This window comes from Metopolophium dirhodum, chromosome 9 (genome assembly GCF_019925205.1).
Source record: "Metopolophium dirhodum isolate CAU chromosome 9, ASM1992520v1, whole genome shotgun sequence".
Taxonomy (NCBI): Eukaryota; Metazoa; Arthropoda; class Insecta; order Hemiptera; family Aphididae; genus Metopolophium; species Metopolophium dirhodum.
In genome coordinates this window covers 24,098,576-24,113,996 of record NC_083568.1, presented here as the reverse complement: position 1 = coordinate 24,113,996, position 15,421 = coordinate 24,098,576, and the positions used below count along the sequence as shown (strand labels likewise).

Here is a 15,421-nt window from a genome sequence, read left to right as displayed (position 1 = left end):
TTGATATTTTTCCTATGATAAAATACATCGACGATTTTTTCTACATCGCATTACCATTATAAAAAATCAAAACTACCGTAAATTCACTTGAAATATTGGTAAATTGTAGCAAAATAAAAAAAAACATAATTACATTATTTCTTATAGTACTACCTATATAATATATTATTATAAAGACGTAAAAATTCAGACGTATGGTTGAGGTAATCTCTGGAACTACCTGTCGGATTTGTGTAATATTTAGCCCAATTATATCATAATATATTTAAATCATCGATTAAACCTACTTTTTTTATTCAGAGAAACTCAGTTAGCAACAATTTCAGCTTTCAATGTGGGTACTTGATTGTCAGTAAAATTGGTTAAATAACTTCTACGGATTAACGCCTTGCCTACTAATTTTGCGACGTATGGTTTATTATCTTCCGGTTGAAAAACGTAATTAACGGACTTGCCGCTTATTTTAAAATATTGAAATATGATGGGTTTAATAAATTATTTTCGTCACAAAAAATCAAACAAAACCATGTTTTGTACCCCGTTATCTGGGCGATACTACTTTTTCGCTCAGCTCGGGTTATCCATTTATTTTTACGGCTCAATTTTAGACAAGCTTCTTAATCTCAAATCAAACTAACAAAACCCTGCGCCTGGCCATTCGCTATAGTGTAATAAATAATAACAGCGCGCGTGGTAAAGTTTTTGAGTTAAAATGTACTCCTGGGACGGTTCGTGGGTATCGCAGTTCAAACACGCAAACGACCTATTACAATATGACAGAGGTTATTATTATATGTACCGCACCGCCGGTAAAATAACGCATGTCGGCAGGCAGTTACCATGTTTTTTAGTTTTTGGAGAACACACATGTAATGCCCGAAGTATATAATAGTGTCATTATTATTTAATTTCAAATATTAATGACATGGTTTTACCAAAATCGAGTGTTAGTGATAAGCGTTTGTGAGAATACGATATTATTATTAGTGTATTGAGTACATTCTAGCTCTATAAAATATTAAAAAAGCACAAAAAATAATCCGAAAAATTACTGAAAACCCGTAAAAAAAAATCATAGAAAATCCTAAATAAAGCAATAGTAATTATGTACCCAATTATATTTTTATGAATAATAATATACACCGAAATATGGTAAGTACAAGTATATCATTACGATTCTTAAACTAGATCACGTAGCTGTGCGGAATGAGAAATATTAATTTTTTGATTTTTTAACAGATAATATAAAATATAACAACATCAAATTATATTAAAATAAAAAATTCACTCATGAGACGACTGAATGGTTGACGTAAAACGACTGATTACTTTTAAAACGTGTCCCTCCTGTTACAAGCTTACTAATTACTAGTATTCCGTGTCATATTCATATATTAAACATCCCAAGACAAATTCAATTCAAACCGTTCCCGCAGATATTATAATAGAGTATGAAATTAAATATTAACCCGTAAAATATTCCAAAGACATTATTGACATATTACAAATTACATTTTATAAAACGAAATATTCGAAAAAACTCCATTTTAGCAATGGGAAAGGGAAAAGGCGTGTTGCTTTTATACACATAAAATAATATGATAATGGTAGCGTGAAATAAAATATCACATAGATATGTAAGTGGCCGATCCAGGTCCGTCGATAGGACACGCTTACCTATATATAGAGTGAGTTCCCATAAGATCCAAACTCCTGCAAATCCGTTATAAGTATGGAATATTACATAAGTTGATTTCGACGTCGTGGTCTCGGTGCTCCGCGATAATATTCATTCATCACCGTTCTAATAACGCCCGTGGTTTTTCAGCACCGACGAGAGCTTGGCCAACCGCGATCGGTGCCGGGTCGGGCAGATATCGCTGTACGACGGGCCACTGGCACAGTTTGGCGAGGCCGGCAAGTACGGCGACCTGTTCGTGTCTGCCCTCAAGTCGTACGGGATGCTGTGCATTGGTCTATACAGGTACCGGTATGAACAACTAACTATACATGTTTTGTAGTTTGCTATTAACTTTAAGTGCCACAACCGCAAAACGGATTAACAGGGGTCCCGGATCCGTCCCCGACACACACGATCGTGATATCATAACAATATTATAACATTATTATTATGTCGTACTACGTACGAATTTAATTTTCTACTGCATTATTGCAATCGCCGTGAGGTGGAGTATGGGACACGTAGTGTTTGGATTCCATCGATAGTTGTTATCTGTGCTGGAAAAACGTTTCAGAAACGTTCAGTAGCTGCAGGTATACAATAGAATAAAAAAATATATTTTAAAACAGACAAATTAGTTTGAAAATTATTTATTAATAATTTGATCGTATCAAAATTTTCAGTTTAAAATTATTATAAAGATTCAAAGATTCGCGTTGAAGAAAACGTATTGGATATAAATATTTTTATAATTATTTAATGTGTTCAGTTTTAATGTACCTATTTCACAGGTATGGTATTTTATAATTTAACGTTCACATTCCATATTATTTATTTAATCGCAAGTTTCATTAAAATCGATTTTTTCCAAAACGTGTGTAAATATTTTTTCGGCAAACGACGAAATAAAGATATAATTTTCACCAATTTTGCACTTAAGACGGTTTTCTAGCACAACAATGACAAAAACAAATATAATATATAACTTAATGTTACGAACAACTATAAAAATAATTTTAAAAACTTTTATTTTAAATTTGAAACGAATTTGGTGACCTGACATAGTCGCCACTTTTAGTATGATATCACGATGGTTATTTGGTTTCCTCGATCAGAAGACGAATCGTATTACATACATCTTATTATAACATGCACACGAACACGTGACATGGCGACTGGTAAACATTAATGCCATAACGCCACTACCATCGTCTTATAACGATATCGCGACCGCATCTGCAGTTATCTGTAGCTACGAGATTGTAGATTGTTCGGGAGATGATTTGATTCCGAAAAATGATAAACCTGATAAAAAATAAATAAAAAATTGACTTGATGTTGTTTTAAAATAATATTTATTGTAAAATAATAAAATTATGATTTATTGTAAGACTAGGATATGTGTTATTCGAATAAAAAATAATGTTGAAGACACGTGTAGGTGTTATTCAAATAATTACAATGCACCGTGTTATAGTTTATAATTAACTACGTTGAAACAAAACGAAGACTAAACAAAAATATTATAGCCACAAAATAAATAAAATATTTGTAGATGTCAAACTATTATTATAATATTATCATCAAATCAATAGACCAAGAAAAAGTGCAGAAGACGTTAAACTTCTTTCCAGAATGGTACCAAAATATTATATCGAACAATATTAGTTCATTTCGATCTAATTACCAAGCTAAAATATATCGATAATAATTATTTATTCAACACAATTTCAATGCCTAGTTAACAGACTAAAGATCTTTTTTTTGTATTAATTAAATATGATTAAAGTGTGATAATTTTTTAAGACAATTTTTCGGTTCATATTTTGTATTTTAATAATAATATGTTGATACAGATTGATGAAACTTATTAAAGGTCGCTTACTTCAACATTGAATTAATATTAACAATTTCAGTACCTAATACGATTTTAGGTCATAATATTGTCTATAGTTTATAAATTACTGAGTCGCATAAATGAACTTTAATAGTAAAACTATTAATATAAATACAAAGTGCACAATATCCAAAACATATTTTGTAATTTAACAACCGTACTATCTCAATATTATACTATGCAGTCATTATTTTTCAGTAATAGGTCATAAGACGTGAAAAAGATAAACCTAATTATCACACATATAAATGACAACGTTTTAAAATCATTCGTTTTATTTATTGGAGAAACAAAATTGGATATTGGTTTCTCGGGATCATACTAAATAGTACCTCAACTTTCCCGGACAATATACAGTTATGGTTACGGCACCGTGGTCGCGATGACAATTTATTTAATGGACCTATGATTTTAGATTTTTAAATTACGATTGAAATCATCACGATTTTTGATCAACTGTCGAGTACTCGACTTGTTCGTATTCGTTAGCGTATAGACGCAATTTCATCCGTGGAAGTGGTGGGCGTGTGCATGTGGACAAAAAGTCTATTATCATTTTTGCTTTAATATTGTCGTTTTGATGATATCATAATTGCACGATCACCTACGCTGTTGAGGAGACGAAACATATTATCTGTTCGTCGGGGCCGAATCGACAATGGTCTGAAATTATTCGAAGACGCACAATTTTTTTTTTTACAAACAACCAGCTTTTTTTAAATAGGTGTTGGTGCCGAATATATATGTATATTTAATGCTTTTTCACTTTATGTGTAACAAAAAATTTAAGTTCTTTACAGAGTGGTTATTTTATCGAAGAACAATAAATTATTAGTTAAATAACTTTACCTTTAAATTTAACGTTTTTGAAAATAATATTTTACATATTTTAAAGTCATTACAAAATAACAAATTCGAAGTTATTTAAAGAATTTTGTCATTTTAAAATCAAATTTTGGCGAGTATTTTATGAGTATTTAAAACTTTGATGAACAACATTTTGCGTGGTACCCTTTTTACCACTTGACTCCACTGATCAACATCTTAAATAACTACTTAAAAAAATCAAAAGAATCGTAAGAGTATTACTAGTCTAAAATTTGATTTTTATAAAATATAAATCAAAGTTCGACAAAAATTATTTTATTTTAGAATAAAAATGAAAGCTGCATGTTTTCATTCAAAAAAGAAAAAAACTAAACAATGATAACGATAAAAAATATAATTTTTTTAATAATGTTTAAAAACTTAACATTTTGTAATAAAAATATTTTTTTAATCGTTAACTGTTTTCGGAACAGTGATTGTTCTTCGATAAAATAATCACTAGCATATTACAAAAAATATCATACTAAATTGTCCTATTGTCGTCTTTCGGTTCAGACCGGACCCCTTTTAATTCACCCCTCCTCCTCCCTGTTTGCATTACTGCGTGTCTGTGTGTATGTCTGTGGTGTCGGTGTACTCTTAAGTTATACTGTTTGTGATTGTCGTCCCTTTTTTGAGTGTTTTAATGTCGGCGACCGGACGTCGCTATTCTCATCCGATCTCTTCGGTGTTGTTACAGATTCAGAGACAGAAGCTCGTCTTGCGACGCGTCGTCGAAACGATACGTCATCACAAACCCACCGGACGATTTCTCGCTGATGCCCACGGACCAGGTAACATTTCTCATATTAATAAAACCGTCATTTTCGATTTATTATTTAATTTCTAGTGTGTGTAATCACGAAGATTCCAATAATTACACTGCATAGGTGCGACTTAGCAGTCAGCGCGCAACCGTTATTACAAACCGACGGAACGTCCTATTTCTACTTATATCACACATTATTTAGTAACTGTAAATATATAATATCATAAATTCATGTGGGAAATCGTTTCGAGAAAAAAATATTATGTTCCCGGTAAATAATAATAATTTCTCGATCGCTCGAGTCTATGTCATTGACGAAACTCGCGTCGTAAAATATATAAGTTTTGTCGGCATACATTGGCAAGAATTATTATAAAGCGTCGTTCCAAAATAAAATCGTAGGTAGGTAGTCAAAAAAAAATTTAAAATTTAAAATACTTATTATCATTGCGGCGCGTGCCTTGAACACGTTATCCGCTACGAATCGAAACCCCGCCGTGAACCGACGCATTTGTTTCATATTATATTTTCGAACCTCTCCACGATGGACAGACGGACTGTGTCAGACAGGTCCGCTCTGTCTCTGCAATCGCTGACGGTCGATTAAGATTCACACAATTTAATAGTTGCGGGCGGGTGCGTGTAAATTTATATCCCTCCTGCTGCGGCGGCGTTCGTAGGCAATATGATTCGAGAACTCGTTCTATTCTGGTACGCACCGGGTCACAGCTTCCAACGATGCGCAGCGTATTCTTTTACCCGAAACTTGGCACCGGTCCAAGACGACATCGCGTCCGCGTGCACAAGTGCAGCATGGCGCGTGTTCAGCGATTATTCGTTTTGAATGTCGAGGGTAGCCGTTATATCATTATGCCGCGAATAAGGTGCGGTGGCGCGCTCAGACGCATTAGGATATATTATTGTTATAATCATTATCATCGAATCGTACCAACCTGTATAACTACTAATGAATAATGGGAAGTAATGTAATATTATGCACGGCAGTTGGCAGTTAACTGCAGGTGGAATCGAAAAAAAAAACATCAAAATTCGTACCTACGTGACGATAAAAAATTAATATTATTTTCATTGGCATTTGATGCTCTCGGAATTCGATTTTTAGCGACGTCATTGATGTCGTCGTAAAATATCAAGATTTTTTTTATATATTTACGGTTTTTTATCGTTTATTAATAATGATTATTGTTTATTCGTCTCAGGTATTCGTGCTGATGCAGTTCGATCCTGGACTCGAGTACAAACCCACCAGCCGGAACGGAGGACGTGCCAAAGACGACAATTCCTGACTATTGCTTTGTAGCGCTCTCACAGACGGTCCGTATTCGTACATCTAAATCGCATGGGGCCGGGCTCGATTGCGCGGCAATCGCACACGACAAACACGATCACCACAACCACCTCCACAAACACCTCCACGACCACGACCGCAACCACCACAACCTCCTCAACCACAACCTTCACGACCTCCGGCACCTCCACCTCCGCCGAACGTGGCTACACTACGACGATTTTCTTCGTGTCGTCTCTTGTGTTCGTTTTCTGTAGCAAACGCTGATGTTTGTTCCGTTGTCGATAAGCTCCCGTTTATCGACAACGCTAACGACAACACGCCGACTACCACAGCCTTTTCGACTCATCGACATCAGAACATGTTTTACATGCAGTCGTTCTGATCATCTGACCCCTACAGCAGACATCGGTTAGGTACGCACGTGATCGTCGATCCAAACCACATCCTATAACACATATCCACCCAATCGCCGTGTTAAGATTTCACATACACGTCTTTCGCGCATTCAAATACCTATGCCCACTCACACACACACATAAATACACATACAAGCACATACACATACACACATACACACACACCAAATAATAATATGTACGTGCGTGTACTGGATAGTTAAAATTTTATAACTTAGGGTCAAACCTACGATGTGAAATTTTTACGATCTGGTATAAGCACGTAATCTTATGGGTGCGTGGCTGTGCGTTTTTGTAAATGTCTGTGCGTGTCTGTGCGTGTTTCGGAGTGGGTTTGGAGTGTTTCGAAATATTACCTGCGCGTATCGTTGGAATGGTCAGTAGTTCAGAAATCGCTTTGCGCGTTTTCGAAAATTTATTTTTCTTGTAAAGAGAGGACACAATCTATGGAGAAGATACAATCGTCGCGGTCGTCGTCATTTTCGTTACCCTGGTCAGGTTAACGGTCTGGTCCGGTTACACATTCGTTTCGATTCGCGGGTTCGATGAATTCTAGTGTCGTGATGACCGTCGTCGCCTGGAGAAACAATTTTACGTCCACTTTTTACGTACCTCATGTCCCGATATGTATACAATTTATTCCCACCAATATTTTTTCCGTTTTACTCGATCGTGTTGCCCACAACGTGTGCGCTGTCCCACTTTTCGAGCCTCGTCGCTGCGATTTAGACCGAAAACGGACGACGTGTTAGCGTTACACCCGTCGGTAACTTTTTCTGTACAGTATAAAATCTCGTTGTTTAATAGTTTACTTAAATAACTACCTACTTTATCGTTTATATAATTGTCTCGTAATCGTAAAATGTTATTATAATAATAATGTGTATTATGTAGAACACCAAAAGTAAAAGAAATATGTATAACGCTCGTTGTACGCTATAATGTTTTAGTATTATCAAGAGTGTAGTTTAAAATTATAATCGCCTATGTATTATACAAAAAATATTATGAGAAAAAAACCTTAGGAGAGCCAATTAAAAAAAAAATATTTAAAAAAAAAGAAAAAATAAAAAAAAAATTATATTGGAATATGCTGTACCCTAATATACAGCATTGTTCTTTAGAAAATTCTTTATATTTATAAAAAACAAAATTGTCATTTGTTTTTTTTTTTATAATTGTAAATATCAAATGTAAAGTGGTTAAAAAAAAATTTAGCGTGTAAGTTGAATAACTGTACATTATTGATTTCAAACATTATTTTATACACTGCGTTACCGAATTTATAATTGTATTTCAATAGTCTGAAAGTTATCATTTTTGAGAAAAAAAATATTTCGTTCATGAGCAGCTATATCTTAATTTTAATTATTTTTTTTATCATCTACTAAATTAGTACGATTTTTTATCATTATTATTATTATTATTATTATAATTATAATTATAACCATCATAAATCGCGGCTGTTTATGAATTCTTGTTAAAAACCATAATAATATTTTCAAAAATCACTACAACGGCACTAAAAGTTTTTTTACACGCAATTTTTATATGAACTTAAAATTAAGTTCATTAAAAAAAAAGTATATATAGGTATATAAATTAAAGTGTTATAGTTGAAATTACAAAATCACTGTTCTATTTATTCAAAATTGGGGGAATTGGGGGGGCTTGTGGGGAGCTTGTTATTATAAAATATATTTTTTTTTATTGTTATGACGCGTTTTACATATTGCAATTTCGTGTAAACAATAGCAATACAAAATGAACAAATAACTATTACGAAAAAAAAAAAAATTATATCTATAAAAATACGAACAAAATATAATATTGGCTTTCTGAGACAATCAATATTTCTAAGGATAAACATGTTAAAATCTTATAAACCTTAATCGCGCAATAGACAAAAAACCAAAAAAAATTTAACAAAATTAATAATAATTGGACGTTTTATTTCTTGAAATAATTATTATAAAAAAATTGCATACTTGAATCATAATGACGAGCTTTTTGTTAAAAAAATATCCCCTTACAATATAATATTATGTACATTTTTTATTTAAAAGACAAGTTTTGAATTTTAGTAATTTAAAATATCGCTTGAAAAAATTGACATCGTTTTTTTTTTTTTTTTTGTAATCAGTTATGTTTGAAATTATTGTTGTTATATTATTGTTGTTTATTGCTATTGAAATAAAATTATATAATAATAAAAATACTTAAAAACTATGCATAGTATTGTTTTGTTGATTTTTGTATATGCAAAAAAAAATGACTGCTGAAAAAAAATAAAAATATATTATGCTTTTTCAATTACGTGAGTATATTTTTGAAAATATATAGGCCATCTTCATAATTTTTAAATAGTTTATTATCTATTAAAGTGTTCATGGTGAATACAACATTATATACGTGTATACTGTAAACAACTATATTATGAAAAATAAAAAAGTTTTACTACAAACCAACTTAGGTAATATATTTTTTGTGCGTGGATTACTTATTATTATTGTAAATCGTTATCGTCGATCAGCCAACTTACATTCACAGACAGTGAAGATTATGATATGTGAGTATTAAAATAGAAGAATATAATACAATACATATTGTATGCTAATTGCAAAATATAAAAGTACTTTCCTATTCAAGCTTTCATTATTTTACCAATAGAAATAACATAATGTTGATAAATGTAATAAACATTTTAAAAATACAATTCAATAAACATTGACCCCTTATTCTTGCAGTTTTAATATTGATAATTATAATAATTATAATATAAATAATATTCGATTATTTAAGTTTTATCATTACTCTATAATTACAGTTTGGGTTTAGTTTTTACTGTCGGAATAAAGCTACGCAAAGTATTTTTTCTTTTTTATTCCATTTGACCAATATGGAGTAAATGTACTTATGTACTGTTGTGTCTGAAGAGTATAATAATTGAGGTTTATTGTTATTGTAAACATTTGAAATTTAAAAAAACAGACACCAAATCATAATACAATACTATATGTTCATTATTGTTAGAATATAAAATAATATCATATTGATTGTGTTAGGTTTTTCAACTTAAAAGCAATGTTTACTTCTCATCCATGCGGTACTACGACGACGTAAATGATAATACTATATTACGAGGTATTTGCATTATTTAATTTTATATTTCGTTCAAATATAAATGTTCCAAATGTACAATGTATATACATACATACATTTTGGATTTTAGATATATTATAATAACTGCCTATGGTTGTTATTTATTTATATTTTATTTGAAATTTTAATACACTAAGAAATATGACAAATAATATTATGACATGATAAAAATAAGTAATTATTGGTATTAAAATATCCAATATTAAGGTTTTATATTTCAAAATTATACATTATAAATACTGTTCATTGTTATTATTTTTTTAATTAAGTATATAGTTTTAAATACTTTGTAATTTATAATTTATGCTATTTTGAAGATAAAATAATGACAATAATGAAAACTGTTTGTAAAAGTTAAATATATTTTTCTTTGAATTGACATAAACTTTACCTAATAATTATATAATTCCAATAAAATTAAATGTGATTTTTGATCAAATTAAAATATCTTATCAATCGTTATTATACATGCAAATCTATTGAGAGTTTCAAACCAATTTTGCTAAAATAGAATGATTTTCAACAAAACTGCCAATGGCCATAGAAATATTAAAATGTCGAAGAATGGTAAGAATAAATTAGATAATAATTATTGTTGGACAGTTGATATTAAGTTCAAAAATAGAATTTAAATAAATCACCAATACAAATTAAAGCTAACTGATTTTACATGTTTTTGGGGGTGGAGGGGGGGTTATCCAGCCATCTCTATACATTGTCAAATCCTTCCTGTTTTGACCAGCCTCCCAATTCTTCGACATCTCTCTTGACTGTTTCTTCCAACCTCAGTTTTGGTATTCCCAAGGGTCTTTTGCCTACAGGATTTTGTTTAAGTACCGTTCTTGGTAGAGAGTTTTGGCTCCTCATTGCATGGCCTGCCCATTCTTTCTTTTCTCAGTCTTCCTTTCTCGATAGTCCCTACGACGTCATTTTCGTTATATATTTATTATAATTCTCTATTTTTTCTCTTTCTCCACTCTCATGTAATATCATCTTTTATTGGACCAAAAATCTTTCGTAGTATTTTCCTTTATAGGATCAAGAAATGTTCATTTGATTAATTTCTTAGTGCCCAGGTTTCCAATCCGTTTAATATGACTGGGCGTATTAGTGAGTATGTAATCGTTTCTTTATCTCTCTTGATAGTGACCTTGTACTTAATAGCTTTGTACTTAATAATCTGACGTGATAAGCAGTTAGTTGTTAGTATAACTATTTTACTGAAAATTAAAACAATATAATATTTACCTTTACTTATATAATATTATGATTAACCCAGTGATAAGTGTTTTGTATAAAATAATTGGATGATACCTTTAGAATAATGTTAGTGAAGATGTTCAATATAGTATAATAATATTATATTGTAGTCTTTAGTATTTTGATTATTGTGATAATTTGTTGTATTCAGATTTCAGGTGTTTATTTAGCACGGCGCATTGTATAGGCAATTTAGCACCATCTATAAATTAATTTAATATAATATAATTATTTTGTTGTTGTTTAATTATTGTAACACTTTCTTGTAACGAGGGTTTAATTTTATGATAGAAACCATAGAGTTGAATACAAATAAATGAAGAATATTATCTACAAATAAATTTAAAGTATGATCAATAATATTATTATGTTTAATATTTTAATGTCATAATTATTGTTTTGTTGTATAACTGCTGTAAGTAAGTTTGGTTTGTGTGTATGATTTTTAGGTAAGTATTCAACATTCAAAACAATAAATATAAGTATCTTTAAACTATTTTTCAGATAATTTTATTATATACAGAATATTGTAATGCATTCCTGTACCCCATTAAAATGTATACAAAAGGAAGTGATGATATATAATTCATCAATTTTATAAAAATATAATTACTATATTTAAAATGTTCTTAAAAATACTTTAACCCATACTTTTTGGACGAATACACATTAACAATAATATGTTACTTCCTACATTTTGTGAATAAATATTTATAATTACTTCTAATACTATTCAAACAATTTCGTCGTAATTATTCTGAACGTTTGTTCCTTATTTTGCGTTTTTTATATTTCGTTCCGTTGTAAGGTGTAATGTAATATTCTTAAATGTATACATTTTTTTAATGATTTCTTATAAGACCAGTTTAAAAATAGGTACTAAATGTGAATACCGAATTTATATTTTTATGTGGACTCACAATATGATGCAGCAATTAAAACGTTTTTGAAGGACAATATTTTTTAATAATTGCATATTATAATATTATATTAAATTTATCGTTGTTTTACGGTACAATATGAATTTATCACCGAGGAAATCAAAGGTGTTGACAACCTCCTCAGCAAAAATATAACATGCTGTTACGAATATAATATTTTATACTATACTATGAAAAACCGATTTAATTAATTTAATTTCACTGATTGCTGACGAGAGAAACACTTTTTTTTCATTAGCTCGATAATGTCTATGAGTAGGTTCAGTTACTGTAAGTGGATGAATTTCGTTTAATAGTGTAATATTTTACTTTGGGATGTTTTTGTGTGGTATAAAATCTCGTCGTTTATTTGTTCTGGAACTAACTATATTATATATTTTTTTAGATTCTAGATAATGGACGACGGCATTCACATTTCATTGCAAAGCAGTTAGTTCAAACTCAATTTATGATGGCCATCGAGAGCCTATAGCTATGATAGTTTAATATGGATACCGTAAAAATTTGATACGTGAACTTGATAGGTTAACATTTCCAATTTAATATGCGGCGAAGTATATTATTAACAAACATTCCGAAAATATAAAAATACTATTGATTATCCCTAGAAACGTTTCGACGGCGACGTTGTAGATGATTTGACTGTCATTTTATTATTTCCGACGTTCACATTTATTACTCCGTTTTTAACGTACACCCCATAAAATTTCGTCAGACGTGAAATCGATGTCTTTTTTCTTTTCTTTTCTTTCTTTCTTTTTTTTTTTTTTTTTGGTCAAATTGACACGTTTTATGTGCCGTGTTTGTTCGCGTGTCACACAGGAAATCGATCAAGCTTTTGGTAATTCGCATTGAACGAATTTCACAATCGAGTGCTGTGTGCAAATACCTTCGGGAGTACGACATTATTGTTATACGTATTTACAAAACCGCTTGGATGCCAAATAAAACGGTAGTTATATGAAGTCGACGTCGGAAAAATCGAAATCAAACGTCACTTTTATGAAACGAATTTTTATTCTCCCGTACAATTTAGTAAGCCGATTAAATGACCATCGGAAATAATTATTTACTTGGTGTGTAAACATTAAAATATTGCAGGCTCTTATCGACGAGTGATTAAAAAAAAAAAGAACCGAATCGAACTGGAGAAAACCAACGAGTGTGTAAATATTTGTATATAACGGAAAACCCAACGTCATGGGAGGGGGGGGGGGGGTTGCTAGTACTCCATACCCAATTTTTTGTTCGTGGTACAAAGACTAAACGCTTATAAATTTGGAAACCTATTAATGAACGTACAAACGTCTCTACGAATTGACTAACCTAATAGATAAAATGCATAGGTAATACGTAAGCTTGGGTATCGTATGAGAAAAACTGGCACCGTTTCGATGCAATAGTAATAAAATTAGTGTCGTTTTATCGTCCGATAGTGTGGGAAAACGTACCGGTATTATATTATTCTACTGAAAATATATATATACGCGTATCGAATACGGGACAAAGCTAAGAGTTGGATTTATTATTTCGTTGTAAAGTCGTCAACGGCCGCGGGCTCGCTGACAATGGATCGCGGAGCCGAGTCTAAGACTTTCAAAGCAGCATTATATTACAATACCCTCTCGTATTATATTATCATTATTATTATTATTATTATTACTATTTATTACTATTACTATTATTATTATATTGCCGCTTCCTCCGCCGCAGCGGACCGATTGTGTGCGCGTACCACGCGACCAGATTAGATTTACGGTGGTCGTCGCCGCCCCCTTTTTCGAGTCGCCGTCGTACGCACCCGACTGCTGGCAGTACACTGCACCCGACCGGAACCACACTACACCAGGGTCGCACAGTCTCCCCCTATATCCGGTCCAGACGGATCACCCGGCGAGCAGCTCTCGGGGATGCTGACGGCGCCGTCGGTTACAAACACCCTTATCCGCCAGCGTTCCGGTATGAGGCGCGATTCCTCGTCAGGGTGGGCCACAGTGACTTTCGGTACCATGGTCGACTACGCACGATGGCATGATTGAACACGTCTGCCGTTTCGTCGCGACAGCAGTCGTGGTCGTCCTTGTCCCCGTGACCTTTGTATTTAACACCCCTACGGCGTGGCGGCGGTGTACGCATTCTGGAGTTGCAAGTTTTTCGAAATTTCACGAGGGATTCGCGTTTATATCCAAATTGAGCGGAGTGCGTGAACCTCTTTTAAGAGGTTTCCTCGAATTTAAGGATATTATCTACAGTGACCACCGAAACGGCATGTAAAAAAACATCGTTTAGAGAACTCGTGTGGTCATCATCAACTTAACTTTGAATAGTTTTGTACATTTAAATTCAAAATGTAATAATTTTTGAAAATATAATTTTTCTTTTATTCAAGTAATTCATGAAAAATACACTGTAAATAATTAAGCATGCATTTAAACAGTGAAATAAATAAATAATTTAAATAAAAAACTACGGTAAAATATTCAGTTTACGTATAGGGTACTATTTAGAACTTATTACTTATGCATATATAGATATAATTATACTGAAACATCAATAGTGGTTGTTGCCGAATAACAATTAAACAAAAATATAAAATATTATATAGGTAGGTAGCCAGGTAGGTACACAGAAAAAATTATTTATTATTTCTATATTATAATTTTTTTTCCTTAGAATTGTTATCATTTCAGATTTCAATACGAATGAAAAACGTGTAGCTTAGATATTTGAGTAAAAATTGTTTACATATTTTAACGTTCACCGTTTCAAATAAAAGCTCTTATTATAATGGGAACACACACACTCACACACACACACACACACACTTAATATATTATAGCTGAAATGTACCTACAATATTCATCCCGTGCGTTGAAAAGTCGCCGGTACAGTGGACGATTGTAAAAAAAGATTCGTTTCGTAGGAGGAGAAATGCGTCTATTATTATCTATATACAATGATTTCTATGACCTATAAGAAATGCTACAAAAAAAGACGAACTAGAGGCTTTTTAAAAGTGAGAAACAAATTACCTTCTACGTTAATAAACACATAAAATGATTTGGAACCAATAACGATCATACATCGGGGTAGAAAATTTAAAAACGCAATTCAAA

The 15,421-nt window shown here is 31.7% G+C and overlaps 1 protein-coding gene across 4 annotated transcripts in view; it reads left to right on the top strand.

The window, feature by feature from the left end:
• LOC132951649 (calcium-activated potassium channel slowpoke) overlaps positions 1 to 8,754 on the top strand; it is a 74,431-nt gene extending 65,677 nt beyond the window's left edge. For 3 of the 4 annotated variants that reach the window (XM_061023472.1, XM_061023470.1, XM_061023473.1), the window contains 3 exons: positions 1,829 to 1,990; positions 5,146 to 5,239; positions 6,435 to 8,754. In XM_061023472.1, the coding sequence (XP_060879455.1) occupies positions 1,829 to 1,990; positions 5,146 to 5,239; positions 6,435 to 6,521 (343 nt within the window). In that variant the 3' untranslated portion in view covers positions 6,522 to 8,754. The other variant, XM_061023471.1, reaches the window with a different exon arrangement.
• Positions 8,755 to 15,421: the final 6,667 nt, after the last annotated feature.